This window comes from Trachurus trachurus (genome assembly GCF_905171665.1).
Source record: "Trachurus trachurus genome assembly, chromosome: 13".
Lineage (NCBI taxonomy): Eukaryota > Metazoa > Chordata > Actinopteri > Carangiformes > Carangidae > Trachurus > Trachurus trachurus.
In genome coordinates, this window is record NC_139892.1 from 1,116,722 (window position 1) to 1,133,513 (window position 16,792).

The window sequence follows — 16,792 nt, forward strand, 5'->3', positions numbered from 1 at the left end:
TTTTTAGCATAAAATCAGCAATTGTGTGAAATCCAGCCAAATAGCATCTATACTAATAGCTGGAGCACATAGAGCACATTCTTAGGATTTAACTGAATATTTTACTTTTGATATCAACAAACACTGTCTAGAGATAATTTAGGTAACAGGAATGAGTTTTAAGAGTGACCGACCCTGACATAGCTACAATATCATTCAATTTAAGGAAAAATAAATTACAGAATTTAATTTTGGTCTTCCCATGACTTTCAGAAGACCCAAATTATATCACTTCCAGCAGAACATGTCACTGGTGGAATGTTCCCAAACTTTTAGAGTGTAGAATGTGTTCGGGTAACAGCACTGAGTGAAAACCTGGGGACGGGACTAAAATGTGAATTTTAACCAAAATATAATTAGGTTTTAATTTAAAAAAATGTTATAGTGTAGATATAATATAAAGTCACACTAATATGCAAAAAAATGAGATTTTATAAGGATTTTATTCATAATGCATTGTGGTAAACTATAGCGTTTGGCTCTGGGGACATGCAACAAAGGCTATGTTTCAGTGCTTTGAAAGCCTTTTTATAGTAATTAAAAATTATAGCCTATCTTTAATTTCTACAGTGATTCATGTGTATGGTGCTTTGTTTATTAATTAAATGCAATTTATATTATATTATTACATGTTTTTATACATTTAATATGCTGGGGACAGAAATGGCACTACAGTAGGCTACTCAAGTAAATTTACTCCGTCCACCACTGATGGTAGGCTATTGGAGAGCGGAGAGCCACGGCAGCGTCTGCACTCTGCAGCAAAGTGGAGCTGCAGGTTTACGGTAGCCTAGCTACTCTTATTGTGAAAGGTGGAGCCGGATCCGGAAGTGTCGGTGTCTCCGTGAGCAGAGAGCAGCTGAGCCGAGGACAGAGGACACATGGCGGGCAGCAGACTAGAGAAGTTCGGCACCGTCTTCTCCCGGTAAGAAGAACCAGTTCACGTCACGTTGTTGACGTTGTTAACGAGTAACGGGGGGTTAACGTTAGCCACGTGACGGTGTTAGCCACGTGACGTCACTGCAGGCTCGGTCCAAAGCTGCAGACCGGTACCGGTACCGGAGCTGGTCTGGCTGCTGGAGCCGACTGCTGCAGCTCGCAGAGCGGCCTGAGGAGTCTGAGGAGACCGGCCGGTTTCAGTTATAACACCCCCAACCCTCTTTTATATAGCCGCAGTCTATGGTGTTAACACGTTATAGAGACTTCCGGTCGGTCTGGACTGTACATTAATAATAATAATAATAATAATAATAATAATAATAATAATAATAATAGTTTATTTGTAGCTACAGCACCTTTCTGTGTCATAATAAACTATAAACTGTTTTCTTGTCTGTAACAACATCTCTGTCCCGTCTGTCCGTCCTGGGTGAGGGATCCCTCCTCTGTTGCTCACCCTGAGGTTTCTCCTGGTTTTCCCTGTTAAAAGGGTTTTTCCTCAGTGGATGTGAGGGTCTAAGGACAGAGGATGTTGTTATGATGCCATGTAAAGACCTTTGAGACAAACTGTTTGTGAAAAACGGGCTATAGGCTACAAATAAAATTGCCTTGCCTTGCCTTTCATGCACATAAAGAGAAAAGTGCAATGCAATAATAATCTAGAACAGTTAAGGCAAGACGACAAGATAAAATCATAGGCTACAATAGATTATAAATGACATTGTAAGAGCCATTTTGGGCTTTTATTTTGGTATGTATTTTAGCGTTTTATTTTGTAACTTCCGCTCACTCAGGAAGTGAGGTGGGGCATAGGTCACGGGGGCTTATTTAAACTGAGCTGAACTATCGGCAGGTGTTGCTGATTGGGAAGCAAACAATTCTTTGACCGTGACAAGTGTGCCAAGCCAGAAGGTATTGTTGTATTGTTTTGTACAAATAAATCCCCTTTTTTATGGTAACCTTCGTTTTGGCAATTGGTTTGATCGCACCATGCACGCGTCAATTCAGCTAAACATCAGCACCAAGTGAGTGACTTTCTTTAACTGCTTTGAGGAGGAGAAAGGTCACTACAGACATAATGCTAGCAAATTACAGTTTGATGGGAATAAAAGTCAGAACATGTAGAAAAGAGTAGGCTACTTGTTCATGTGCAAACAGGCACTTTGCTGTTTGTTTTGTAACACTGGTGAAACCTGGAATGTGCGACTCAGAGAAGGTGTCAGGTTGATGAGTGTGAGGATCATGAATGAGAAGGAAATGTGAATATTTGCCCTGCAAGACCTTTTACTGTGTGTGTGCTGTAAGTTTTCTGCTTGCATCCCTGAAAGTTTAAAGTTGTGGGTGGGGGGTGGGGGGTCACTGTGCTAGGAGTAAAACAGTTAGTCCTGCGTTGGGGCTGGAGACAGAAAGCTGCGAGCTGCTGTGTCAGACAGGAAGCATCATTTCCCTGTTTGAATCCTGAGGCAGCGACTCCTCAGTGAATCCACAATACTAGGTGCGTGCTCAACCAGGGGGCAAAAAACTGCTTTGTAGTGAACTGATATCAATGTAGATGCCGTATTGTTTGTAAGTTCTCCCTGACTCAATCGCAATGAAATGTCATTTCATAGAAAAATCTTTCATCGCATCACAAATTAGAATAACACTTGCTGAAATGTTCAGGTTGTCATGGTTTTTTTTATGAGGAGCATGGTGTTTACGACGAGGCTACTTCACGGCCTGCCAACATTTAGAAGAAAATATAATAATAACAGCCAATGTCAGTGTAAATATACCATAGGTTACCATAGGTGATCAGGGTTTCCCCCAGAAAACTTGTTAAGCCCGGTGGTAGGGTGGCACCAGCGGCCCATCGGCGGGCCACCGGTGCCCAAGCGTGTTTTTTTGTGACATGGGCCTGACCCTGACCGATGGCAGGACCCTATAGGGAACAGATTTATTAATGGAGCAGTAGCATTTAGCAGGTGTGATTCCATAAGGCCTTAAGATCCATGTTAAAAGTTGACTAGAAATTTGAAAATATTATCATAAACATCTGTTAGGCTATTATAAGACTTTATGTAACTTAAACACCAGCTATAGCAGAGTCTCAGCGTCTCAGCGTCTCAGCTGGGGTCAGTAAAATGTTTTTCTAACAGGCTGACAGTGACAATCACGTGAAACTGAGGTGAACTCATTCATGGTTGTCTCTGATTATACTGATAACAGCCGACCTCCAATGTAGACGCGACATGCGCGCTCATTAAAGCGGCGCGTATCCGCGTGCAGTCGGTGCAACGCCGTTTTCCCCCCCGTGCATGTCCGTGGAACTGTGCACCGCGGACATGCATGGTTCCCTACGTTGCTGTGTCAGGCAGCTGTCTCCCACGGAGCTCTGCCCCGTTTCAGAGCTGAAGGAAGCCCTAAGTGGAAAGACGTCGCCTCCGCGATGTAGAATGTGTTCAATTAAAGTGAAACTGAACTAGACATAATTTAATTGGGGACAAGCCTCCTTGAGTTAAATATGTTACAACTTGTGAAAATTAAAAGAGATTCTGTGAGAACACATTATATAGGCCTATATATAATATGTCCATTACACACTGAATGAAACATCCCATGTCTTTATTTATTCAGTTTATTTTAATAGTAATAATTATGACTAACATTCAGTGAAGATCAGTAAAAATCAGTATTTCCAAAATGGAAATATTGCAAAGGAATTTTTTTTTTTAATCATTTTTAATCTAGAAATGTTGGCCTTCTGAAAACTATGTCCATCTATATGCACTCAATAGGCTACTTGGTTGGGGTTGAACTACTGGAAATTGACTTTTCCGTGATACTGTAATGTACTTATTTGTTAATGGTGAACCCCCCCCCCCCCCCCCCCCGGAAATTCCTCTCTTTTTTGGTCCTGACCCGTTTGCATCCCTGACAATTATAAAAACATATTTAAATAAATAACATCAACTGTTTGCATTAAAAACTAAAAAACAACTGCCTGGTGTCTCCATTGTTAAAGTCTAGCCTTATTTCCATGGATGTATTATAGATCCATCATCCATGTTTTGTTTTTTTTATGTATTTTGCTCCGAGATTTTTTACATCTGGAGTCACGTGCACATGACGTACCACGCTCTTTTTCCGGTCAGTCGTCATGGAAACGTGACACTCAAAGATCTACTAGAACAAACGTGTGTGATCGCGAACTTTACGAGCTGAAAAATGAAACAATGGATCATTTTCACATCAGGTTAAAGCCCCGCGGCTCACAGGAGTCCGGAGCTCTGACGCTGCAGGGGACGACGTGCTAACAGCTAACAGCTACCAGCTGACAGCTACCAGCTAATAGCTACAGCAGCTGATTGAGCCTCTTGGAGCCGCGGCTCCGCTCACGTTAACGTGGACTCGGTGCGTTCCTGTCAGTCAGCTGGTGAAGCAGTGGTCTGATGCTGTCTATAGTCTGATGAGCATGATGTCCGTGACGTGTCTCGTTATGTGCGACGAAGTTGTAACGTTGTCAGGTGATGAAAAAGACACCTGATCACGTGTTTATTGAGTATAAAAACTGATTAAAAAAATTAATAAACGATGCTTAGCCTGGCGGTGGGGCAAGTAAGGCCTGGCGGCCCGCCAGGCTTATAATACACTGGGGGAAACCCTGGGTGATAGCTGGTTAGCTCGGTCTGGGACAGAGATGGCTCTGACAAATTCTATCAACAGCCTCAGCAGGTCAGACTGCACCCACTACCTCAACTAACTGGTCCTCAGTAATGGTGAGACATTACCAGATCCATATAATATTCCCAGTGTCTAACAGTTAATGGATTTCAGATATGTCCAAATGGCCAGGTATCATGGCCCGACATTTACAGAACCGGTGCTGCACAGACTCTCACTGCCTTTAGGACCTTCGGGACCCCAATCCCCCCTTTCAATGGCCTGGAGCCATAATCTTCAGATGAGATCCCCTCGGTTTATTATACAATTTCCATCCATCCTTTTTCCGGTTTGTGCAGTTAACGGCACAACAACTCCTTGTCCTGTTTGTTTGCTGCTTATACTCCGCTTGTAAACAATGAGAAATGTCCCGCTTTCTGCCGCCTGGCTGCGCGCACACATCTGCCATGACGCTGCACAGAAACCCGCCTATAATGCTTAATGCTGCGTTCAAGACAGCTCGGCGGTCGAAATTTACCAACTCGGAAATTTCCGACTTCCAACACAGGGTTTCCCGCAGCGCTTTCCTGTTAAGGCGGCCGCCTTAACAACAATGAGCTGCCGCCTAAACTAACGTCTTAAAAAAATTAAAATGTAGCGATATTCGCCCCCCCCCCCCGTCGGACGAGCGCCTTCATTCATCTCCGCATCGTCTCACACACATACACACCACAGAGAAGCGCGCATGCATAACAGCAGCGCGCGTGGTGAAACTTAATACGGCGCGCCGAACCCCCCCCAGGACAGACACCACCTTAACTAACACATTTTCTGGGGGAAACACTGCAACATCATTGCGTTCACGCTGCAGGAACTCGGAAGAAACAAAAAACATGGATACCTGAAGGAAGTTTGGCATATTGTAGCTGAATACGAAAAATAAATGCAGCAAAATGATGTTAATTAGGAGGAGAGGAGACGCCGCAGATGAGTGCACAACTGCACATATAATGTTACAGCCTTTATAACAGTTAAACGTTATTTCCGTCACATACAAGGAACACAATTTCACACCATACAACAATCACAGCTTAAAGCAGAAGTAAGTGGTCCGGTCGTTTTGGCTAATGCTGCGTTCCAGGCAGGCTTTTGAAATCGTAAATTACAGCTTCAAGTCACAACTTACGACTTTGTAGCGTTCCAGGCAACCCACTCGTGTTTTTCCGACCTGTTTTACCGGTGAAAGTCGCTATAACGGCCACTCGTAACTTCCGACCGGTGAACTCGTACCAGATCGAACTGGTACCACTTCACGGTCGGAAAAATACGAGTTTCCTTGAACGCACCATAACAGTCCTCGTCCCTACGTCACCACATTCACGGCGTCCCTTGGCTGCACACACAGCCCTGCATGCCGTTCTCTCTCCTCATTGGATAAAAACTGTAGGATACGATAAATGTTTTCTCTTCGGCTCAGAGCAGAGCAGAGGGACTGAGAGACCCGTGTTTCAGTCCAAACACTCTATGTAAGTGATTGCTGTCGGAAGATAGAACTATTTAAGACTTATATTAACACAAATATATCACTTACTTCTGCTTTAATATAAACGTATTTCATATAGGCTACTGCAGTAATACACAAAAATATGCATTCAAACCTCAACAAATAACTTAAAATGTCTAAATTCTAACCGTTAAAGACGAGGGCCGCCATGTTTTGATGTTGTCGTGACGTCAAGTTGGAAAGTCGGAGCTCTGATATGATAACCGAGTTTCCGACCTGTAATTTCCAAGTTCGACACCGTTTAATTCATTTTTTACAACTCGGAGCTCGTTTTTTTCCGACTTCCGAGTTGTCTTGAACGCAGCATAAGAGGTCGACTGGATCTGTGTAGAATAACATATTAACATGTTGATGTGGTCTCTCTCTCTGTGTGTGTGTCCAGGGTGAGAGACCTGATGCGGTCCGGGGTGATGAAGGCGTCAGACAAGCCGGTGTGGTACGACGTGTACCGAGCCTTTCCTCCAATCAGAGACCCTCTCCACGTGAAGCCTCACTTCAGACCCAGACCCAGGAAGCAGGAGGCGGTGCCGCAGGTCTTCTACAGCGAGGACGCCGTCAGAGCGTGAGTCACCGTCACACATCACACAGACTGGGGATCGTTGGAGCTGTGTGCGCTGGTTCATAGTGAAAACCAGTCTTTATTTTGTTACGATATGAATTGTTTCATGTACCATAACACCAGTGAATTCAATTCAATTCAACCAACTTTATTTATCCCAAATAGGGCAATTCCGTTTGCAGTCTCCAGTCAGACAGCACACAAAACAAAATAAACAAACTAACTAACTAAATAAGACAGCACATAAACCAAACAATTTCCTCTGTCAGTAGCAACCAATCAGTGTGAGGAGTCCCCAGTCCCCTTGGACCACAGTAGGGCTGCCCCCGACCAAAGATTTTGTTGGTCGACCAGTAGTCGTCACTAATGGCGATTAGTCGACTAATCGACCCCCCCCCCCCCCCCCCCCCCCCCCTTGAGGAAAAAAAAAAAAATCGGTCAGGTTGAGAATTACTAAATTAATGCTCGACTCCGGCCGTGTTGCGTCTGAGAATCAACAAGCCGGTCGGGTTTTAGTCTACCGTTATTACCGGCAGAATGCCCGTTTATCACCAATAAACACAGTAGATGAGGAGGGTAAAAAGTTACTGAGCTCAGGCTGTGTGACTGGTGAGGGGGGAGTCCGTGGCGTGGAGCGGTGCGGGCATAGACATATGTGGCCAGCTCAATGGGAGGACTGGGTGGCAGACTCGTCCATGGGAAGGGAGGGGAGGCCGGTCTAGCAGCAGGGGAAAGGGTGGGAGGGGGGTGATGCAGGCGGCGGCTGTTGCAGAGAGATGGAGCTCCGGTGGATCTGCGGAAACACAGAGAGAGTGCGAGACACCAAGGCCAAACTACAAAGTACAACAGAAAATGACAGTTCAAAAATATACTGAGGAGAGGAGAGGAGAGGAGAGGAGGAGAGGAGAGGGGAGGAGAGGAGAGGAGAGGAGAGGAGAGAGGAGGAGAGAGGAGGAGAGAGGAGGAGAGGAGAGGGCTCTGTGTAACCAGATGTGTTCCCAGCAGTCTAAGCCTATAGCAGCGTAGCTATAAAATGGTTCAGAGCTACCTGAACCAGCCCTAACTAAAAGCCCTGTCATAAAGGAAGGTCTTAAGTCTAGACTTAAATGTAGTTAGAGTGTCTGCCTCTTTGACCCATGGAGAGAGCTGGTTCCACAGTAAAGGAGCCCGGTAACTGAAGGCTCTACCTCCCAGTCTGTTTTTAGAGGTACTGGGAGTCACTAACAGACCTGCGTTCTGGGAGCGGAGTGCTCTGGTAGGACAGTAAGGAATGATTAGTTCTTTCAGATAGGAAGGAGCTTTATCATTAAGAGCCTTATAAGTCAGCAGAAGGATTTTGAAGTCTATTCTAAATCCTACAGGAAGCCAGTGGAGAGAAGCTAAGGTGGGAGAGATGTGCTCTCTCTTCCTAACTCCTGTCAAAACTCTCGCTGCGGCATTCTGGACCAGCTGGAGACTCTTTAGAGAGTTTTTCGGACATCCTGACAGGAGAGAGTTGCAGTAGTCTAGCCTAGAAGTGATAAATGCATGCACTAGTTTCTCAGCATCACTCTGGGAGATCCCAGAGTTAGATCCAGGAAGTTCTCGTCACACCAGTTCACAAATGAGGAGAGTGCACAGCCGTGGTCTGATTGGGCCCCCTGAAGGAGCGATACTAGGACAGTATCGTCCGAGAACTTTACAGAATAGCTGTCCTCTTGCACAGACCTACAACTGTCAGGTGAGCCTGAACACCGGCTGGAAGCTTCTGCAGCTCTACAGTGTTTCAGTCTGGACTCATTTCACCAAACAGACACGTTAGAGTCAGAGCTAAGAGGAGAAGGTCTCACCGTGCATGTAGTGGGGTTTTAAAGGGACGGTGCAGAGAGGGAGAGCATTAATTAATTAAAGGGGGGAAACAGAAATAACCACAGGCCAGATTAACAGCCTTTATTAAAGGAATAGTTCACCAAAAAATTAAAATTCAGTCATCATTGCCTCCCCCTCATGCTGATGAATACTCCGGAGTAGTTTTTTTATTCTTCAAAGTGCATCCGGTTCCTAGTCCAACCAAAACTTTATATGAGAGTAATAGGACCCGACACTAAAACGTCCATAAAACTACACAACAACCATTTAATATTCCTCCACACTGCTCGTCCACTGCAATCCAAGTGTCCTGAAGGGAGATAGTCCAGAGTTTCCTGGAAACTACCTCATTTAGGACATTTTTTACAGCCTCAACAGTCCTGGATTGAATTTGCCCGGTGCACGCGGGCGTGACCGGACTTGCCTCAATGACGTCGTTTCAGGTAAACTCTGGACTGTTTGTGTTGTGTTGTACTAGGAACCGGCCTCCCGGGTCTCCAGATGCACTTTGAGGAATAAAAAACTACTCCAGAGTATTCATCAGCATGAGGGGGAGTCGATAATGACTGAATTTCATTTTTTTGTGAACTATTCCTTTAACTAACTAAATTGATTTTTTTTCTCACAGTCCAACAAACACATCACACACTGTACACCAGAACCAGACACTGGAAACATTCACTCACATCTGAGGCTCTAAAAGTGGGTTTAGATTATTGTAGATACTCTGACTCCATCACTGCGTCTCTATAGCAACTAGACTTTGAAGAAGCTGTTCTACATTTACCTGTGTGAACATGAAAGAAACACTGGACAGTTCTGATGACAGGAGGATGGCTCACAACCAGACACATACATCATATGTATCTAACATCTCTGGTCTGTCCTAAATGCCTAAATAGTATTTTTGTTTTATATCTGAACAATGAAAAGAACGTCCATGGTGATGATCCATCCGTATATTTAAAGTTGGACTCTCCTGTGGTCACCATTTTTCTTTTCTTTTCTTTCTTTAACCTTTATTTAGATCTAAAAGGCCATTGAGGCTAAACCCTCATTTCCACTGACGTCGAGAGCACATCAAATCAAAACAACAATCACATAACAGTTGCATTAATCATAATAATACAAATCAAACAGCAGTCACATGAAGTACGATCACACATTATCAACAATTGTAGGATTATTTTTGAAGCAGTTATATTCAGAAGCGTTCATATTTATGACCATGTTTTTAAACTTCCTGGTCATACTCTGTTTACCGGTCGTCAGTGGCTCTTTTCTCTTTAGAAGAAGAAACACGTGAACATGACATGAAAGGAAATGTAGATGAGATCAGAGGAACAAAAAAACCTCTAATACGATCAAAAAGATATAATTTTTTGGGGAAAAAAGCATGATATGAACATTTTGGTCATACTGACATGAGGTCACAACCAGAACCTGAAGCTCAGCTCAGCAGTGATGTGGTGACGGCGCCCTCTGCTGGACAAACTCTACAACTACACAATGTGTGCTGCAGAACATTAAAGGAGAATTCCGGTCATTTTTGACCCCTAAATCGTTGTCCTGATGGTCACCCAGTGTTGGTTGGAGCAAAAAACGACGCAACTAAAATTGCTGCAGGCAAACCAGAGTTACCATGGCTACCCGGTGCTAGGGATAGCCACAACACTAACCCATGGGGACAATTCTTTCAACCACAACAAACACTCAGAAAACAATCAAATATCTCTGGTACATGACTGGAATCCTTAGAGACACCACTGAACTCATATAGTGTAGAGTAGAAACAGTATAAACTTTGTGTTTTTAACTCTGAAACATCCCAGAAAGACATTACTATCCCATCACAGAGAGAAACTAACACTTTGTCCTTGTTGTCATGATTTCTTTACTAAAATAAACGGTCAGAGATATTTTGGACATTACCACTGCACTGCTCGACCGTTTACTTTCTCTTGATCTCTCTGTCTGAATACACAGACATGTCTCAGGTTTCTGCCTCCTCCAAATATTCACTTGTTGACACTCAGGAATATTCTCGTGCTCCACTTACCCAGAATGCTCTCTGTCTACAGGAAGTTCTATGAGCAGTACGGAGCGGGGCCTCGGCCTCTCGACCTGACCCGGTCCAACTTCGTCTCCACCTGTCAGAGGTCAGTCCACCGTCTCTAAACAGTTCATCGCTCACTGTCTGTGGTTTAAAGGGATACGCCAACATTTTTTTTCGTGTCTTGCCTCACTCCTGAGTCCATGACCAGCAGATAGACACCATCCTTTCAACTGTGCGTGCAGTAACAAGGGAGATAGAGCCGTATCGCCTTAATTAACTTAGCTCAAACACTGGAAGTGTATAGGTAGTGTTAGCCTGCCTCCACCTAAAGTCGCTAATTATCTTAGCTCAAACACTGGAAGTGTATGGGTAGTGTTAGCCTGCCTCCTACCCGAGCCGAAATCAGCAGTCAGAGGCTGATTTCATTTTAGCTCTAAACTCTGTAAATATATCACTTTATCCACATTTCAAACATGTTTAGGTGAGAAAGTAGCCGTTTAGATCAACAGTGTGTCGTTAATTTGTCTAAATACCAGCTGTTTACAATTTTGTTGGGACAAATTCGGCGCTACTCAAGCTGAAGAGTTTCTCTGATGACTTTAGGTGGAGGCAGGCTAACACTACCTATACACTTCCAGCGTTTGAGCTAAGCTAATTAGCGACTTTAGGTGGAGGCAGGCTAACACTACCTATACACTTCCAGCGTTTGAGCTAAGCTAATTAGCGACTTTAGGTGGAGGCAGGCCAACACTACCTATACACTTCCAGTGTTTGAGCTAAGCTAATTAGCGACTTTAGGTAGGAGGCAGGCTAACACTACCCATACACTTCCAGTGTTTGAGCTAAGCTCATTAGCGACTTTAGGTGGAGGCAGGCTAACACTACCTATACACTTCCAGTGTTTGAGCTAAGCTCATTAGCGACTTTAGGTGGAGGCAGGCTAACACTACCTATACACTTCCGGTGTTTGAGCTAAGCTAATTAGCGACTTTAGGTAGGAGGCAGGCTAACACTACCCATACACTTCCAGTGTTTGAGCTAAGCTAATTAGCGACTTTAGGTGGAGGCAGGCTAACACTACCTATACACTTCCAGTGTTTGAGCTAAGCTAATTACGGGCGATACGGCTCTATCTCCCTTGTTACTGCACGCACAGTCGAAAGGATGGTGTCTATCTGCTGGTCATGGACTCGGGAGTGAGGCAAGACACGAAAAAAAAATGTTGGCATATCCCTTTAATATTTAATCAATAGATTATTGATCAGTGTGTTTGTCTCGGTGCTGAAGGTTTGTGGACAAGTTCTCTGAGCTGCAGCGACGAGGAGACGTGGAGGAGTCGTCTCTGTTCGAGGAGACGGGGAAGGTCTTACTGTCTGAGGGCGTCGTCCTGAGGAGGAGAGGAGCTGCTGCTGCAAGAGAACAGGTCAGTAAAGGGACAGTTCAACATTTTCTGCCATAATAATCCCTATAGTCATAGCAGTAGGTTTGTTACCTTTAATTGTCGGTGCAAGCTATTTTTAGAACGGTGGAGCAGAGCCGCGAGCTGCTCAGAGCTACGCTACGGAGGCTCATTATGGGATTTCTTGGTTTCCCTCATCAAACTCATCAAATACACAATCCAACAACTCCACAACGCTCTGGTGGACAAGTTGTGAGCTGCACATTCACCACGCTATGAGATAATAACACAACGTTACCACACAGAGTTGTTTTCAGGTTCAGGTTCATTTATTTAGCACAGAAAATGCGTATAACGCTGCGCAAGGAGAGAACGAAGTCCTAGTGAACTTGTACAAGGTTCCACCCCTGTCAATAATACAAAACAAGAGACAAGCAGACAACTTACATGAGCTAAACAAAAGATCAATAGCAGCATGAATCAAGGTAGGACTTGGAGCAAATAACAGCAAAAAAATGTGACAAAAGCAGAACAATGACAGAGAAAATATAGTTAAAGAGCGAGTAGGGAAAGATAATTAAGTTCCTGTGGAAAGTAAAAATTCCTTCAGAGTCTTTTTAAAAATGCAATGGGAGGAGATGGAGCTCAGTGATGAGTTTAATGCAGTCCAGAGCTTAGAACCTCTATAAGTAATGTTGGATTGATGACTTGAAAATTTGGTTGAATTGACTTGTGAAATTTCATCTTCATTAATTACAATTTTAGCTAACTCCTTGAGATAGTAGCCACTTATTAATGTTACAAAAGACCATGAAGTTGCATTTTTTGGCATTGAGGGTCAATTTGTTAAGTTGGAACCAGTGCACAAAGTTCATCATTAGCACATTTTTTAGAGGTAAATTCATGCAAAACCGCTGATGTGTGTTGCGTTCAGGGACAGTTTTTCATCAAGCAGGTAAATACAGAGACCGTATGTACAGATCTTTACCTTCTGCACCAGGAAAAAGTGACGTTTACGTTTAGTTTATGAGATGATGAGTCTCGAAATTGAAAGACTATTTTATCATTGTCCATCCCTAAAACATAAATACTCTTGAAGGCTGAGGAGTTTCGGTGTTGTTGAGAAATTAATACTCAAATTTCAGAAGTTTTGACTTTTTTCTTTTTCTTTTTGTCCCGCAGGCGGCAGCAGAGTCCAGGGATCCGGTTCTGGAGCTGAAGCTGACCGACATGTTGGCGGAGCAGCAGGCGGCTGGGACGGACACTGCAGAGACCGCCGAGCACAACACACACACTCACACACACTCTAACACATAGACCTGCAGCGGCAGCTCAGATATGTATTTATACCTGTGAACATACGTCTGTGTTTGTAAATAAAAACCAGTGTGAAGCTGAAGAGAGTCTGGTTCTTTACAGGAGAAGAAGAAACACTTAACATTTAAAGGACAATTCCGGGCAAATTCAACTCAGGCTGTATGTTCCTAACATTTTAGAGTCTAAAAGAAGGAATCTGAAGGTTTTCAGTTTAATTGCTCCTGTTTTGCGGTAGTTGTGTCTGTCCCCGCATCGCCACGGCAGCAATGAATGGGAGCGGATTGAAGTTCTGCTGTTTAGGCTGTTTCCATCCCTCAAAGCCACAGACAGCGTCAGATGGCGACTCAAACATGCACCCAGAAGTTTTAGACCTAAAATGTTAGGAACATACAGCCCCGAGTTGAATTTGCCCGGAATTGTCCTTTAAACTTCGGTGCTCGTATCCCTCCGCCTCACACACTAGTCCCAGCTTCTTCCTGTTGATCCACACTCAGTGATGATGCTGCGTTTTTTCATTCATTCATTTTGATTTATTCCATTCATGGTTACATACACTCTACAAGAAAAACACACAATCACATACATATATAATCAGTGGGAACCCATTTGTAGTCAAAAAATTCATCATCATGAGAGAAAGAAAAAAACGTGTATATAATCCAAAATGGATACAAATGCATAAACAACCAACAACACATATAAAAACTCATTAAAGTTACAGAACAAATATTAAAATCCTGTTTTTAGGAGACTAAATCATACTCCTGGTTTAGGCCTCTGGGGGTTAGGGTTTGGAGGGTAAAGATATAAAAGCTTTGTGTTTTCAATAGAAGACTGTTGTGGTCTCCACCTCTTTTTTGATAAATAAAGTTTAAAAAACAAAAAACAGATCAGGTGTCTCTGTTCACACACGGCAGCCATCTTTTCTTTACTTCAGCTTCTCTCCAGGATGAAGAGAACAGATTTTACTGAAGGTCAAGGTGTCAAGGTCAGTGAGTGTGTGTGTGTGGCGACAGCACCACCTCCTGGACGGCGCCGGTCACAGCATCAGACTCAATGACGTCAAACTGACAAAACATTAGTCACCAAAAAAACTGTTTTTGTTGAATCTTTTTATTTTACAAGGAAAATATTACATCCATAAATGCAAATGGTCATCCAAAAAAAAACAACACATTTTTATGAGTTTAAAATAGAAATCAGATATTATATGCAGCTACAAAACATTAAAGACAGAAAAGCTATAAAAACCTTGGAATATTATAAATTATTACAACTATATAATCTGCTAATACCCCTTTCTATGTATATATGTATATATTTTTTGTTTGTTTATTGTGTGAATGTACGTCTGTATAAAAAAACTGACAAAACATTTTTAGATTTAAAAAATTAAAAGAAAAAGTCACACGCACATCCGTGCCAAAAACTTAGGGCAGGTGCTGAGTCAAAGACGTACAAGAATTAAAAAGAAAGTAGAAAGGCTCGCACACCGCAGGGCTCCAAAATGCAGTCCATTTATTATCAGGAAAAATGTAACGTTTCAAGCAGCTGCTCTTCGTCAGACATACAAAATCCACATAGACGCCATCTTAAGTATCATGTGGTAGTCATGTGACAACTAGAAACCAGGAAGCAGATACCGGTACATACACAAAACCTAACATTTAACATGAAAAAATGTTAGGAAGTGCTAAAAAAAAGTATATAAAACAGCATCCACTAGTAATACAAAGTCCTGTTATATTCTAGTGTTTTTAAACATCAATATAATAAATTCCTGAGAAAAAACAAAAGCATGGGTGCAGGAGCACACACACACACACAAGTAAGTTGGGCGGCACGGCGGCACAGTGGTTAGCACTGTTGCCTCACAGCAAGAAGGTCCTGGGTTCGAATCCCCGGCCGGCATGTCCTTTCTGTGTGGAGTTTGCATGTTCTCCCCGTGTCTGCGTGGGTTTCCTCCGGGTGCTCCGGTTTCCCCCACCACTAAAAACATGCCAGCTAGGTTAATCCTCCAGTCAGTGCCCCTGACCAAAGGCTCATAATCTGGAGTTGGTCCCCCATACCAATGAAAACACCATAAATGTAGGTCATACCAGCCACAACGTAGAGATCTCATAACATGTTACAAATAGCATACATAGTAGAAAATTACATCAATAGTAGAAAAATATATCAAAAAATATCAAAATCTGAGTGTATTAAACACTAGTGCGAGAGACACAACGGGAAGCTACACTCAGTAGGATATGCAAACAGTGATCAGGCGTGAGTGCCGTCATGAAGTTGGTACATGCTACTGAGGCTACACCTAAGAACTAAAGCACAGTCATAACTAGTCACATTAAGCACGGAGCAACACACAGATGAAAACAATAGTGTGTGACATGTTCACAATAATTACAGGAATAAATGAATGTTGTATGGCTCCCGTGCAAATTTTCTTCCCCCGCACGGGAGCCATACAACACTCGCAACAGCAAGTGGAGGAAGTGAAAGTCATCAATCTTTCAAGTAAGCCTTTATCTGAATCATGCACCTTGGTATTAAATAAGGTGCTGTTTGTTTGTTTATTAGATCCCCATTAGCTGCTGTACAAGACAGCAGCTGTTCTTCCTGGGGTCAAAACATCTTACAAACATTTCTGTTTCAGAATTTAACACAGAACATTCAACATAGATCATCATCATTCATACAGTGGACAACAGCAACACAAAACATAAAAAAAAGCTCACATCTCATTTACAAACTGTTCTTAAAGTACAAAGAAACAGAAATCATGCGTTGTTTGTGACATGCAACTGTCTCTAATGGTCAGAGAGTCACTCCCTCTTGTAAAAACAAATACATCTTTAGTCCCTGTTTAAAAGAGGCAGCACTACCTTCTCGCATCAAAAATCTCGGCAGAGCATTCCATGCAGCCATCGCTCTATAATAAACAGTTTTTTGTTTTGCATTTGTTCTACATGGGGGCAACAGGAAACGACCTTCTGAAGACTGCCGAGTAGAATAGTTATGACTTTCAGAAAAAAACACTAATTTATTATAAAAAATTGCTGGGTTTTTTGTTATTGTGACATTTTTTACAAAACAAGCCAGAGAACAATTCAATCTGCTTTTGACGCTTAACCAGGCCAGCTGATTGTTCATTTCATTTACCCTTGTTCTATAAGGGCACTGTCATTTTGCCCTACTACCCACTGCAAAGATTTTGATGTTTTTGTGGATTTCCAAAAACTTTTTCGTATATTACGTTTGAAGGAGTTTTTTAATCACCACCAGAGAGATACCTCATACCTCCAAAACACAGGAACTCTTCTGTTGATACATACTGCAGACTGGTAGAGAGAGACATTTCCAAACTCCTGGGACAGAAAAGACCATATAAGGTCACCCATAACCTGACTAGAACACAACATATGGAAC

At 42.9% G+C, this 16,792-nt stretch overlaps 2 protein-coding genes across 3 annotated transcripts in view; one reads left to right on the forward strand and one right to left on the reverse strand.

Moving 5' to 3' along the window:
- The window catches only part of LOC310995737 (protein NLRC3-like), a gene marked incomplete at its 3' end in the record, with an annotated part of 491,970 nt that overhangs the window by 22,792 nt on the left and 452,386 nt on the right, over positions 1 to 16,792 (reverse strand). The gene's annotated exons all lie outside the window — the stretch shown is intronic.
- On the forward strand, positions 893 to 13,454 carry mrps23 (mitochondrial ribosomal protein S23). Of its 2 annotated transcripts, none has more exons than XM_083985318.1 (5): positions 893 to 964; positions 6,567 to 6,746; positions 10,673 to 10,750; positions 11,935 to 12,074; positions 13,236 to 13,454. In XM_083985318.1, the coding sequence occupies exons 1-5, from the start codon at positions 921 to 923 to the stop codon at positions 13,361 to 13,363; spliced, it is 570 nt and encodes a 189-aa protein (XP_083841444.1). In that variant the 5' UTR covers positions 893 to 920; the 3' UTR covers positions 13,364 to 13,454. The 2 variants fall into 2 exon arrangements, with proteins under 2 accessions (XP_083841444.1, XP_083841443.1); XM_083985317.1 differs by having other exon boundaries at positions 11,935 to 12,070; positions 13,229 to 13,454.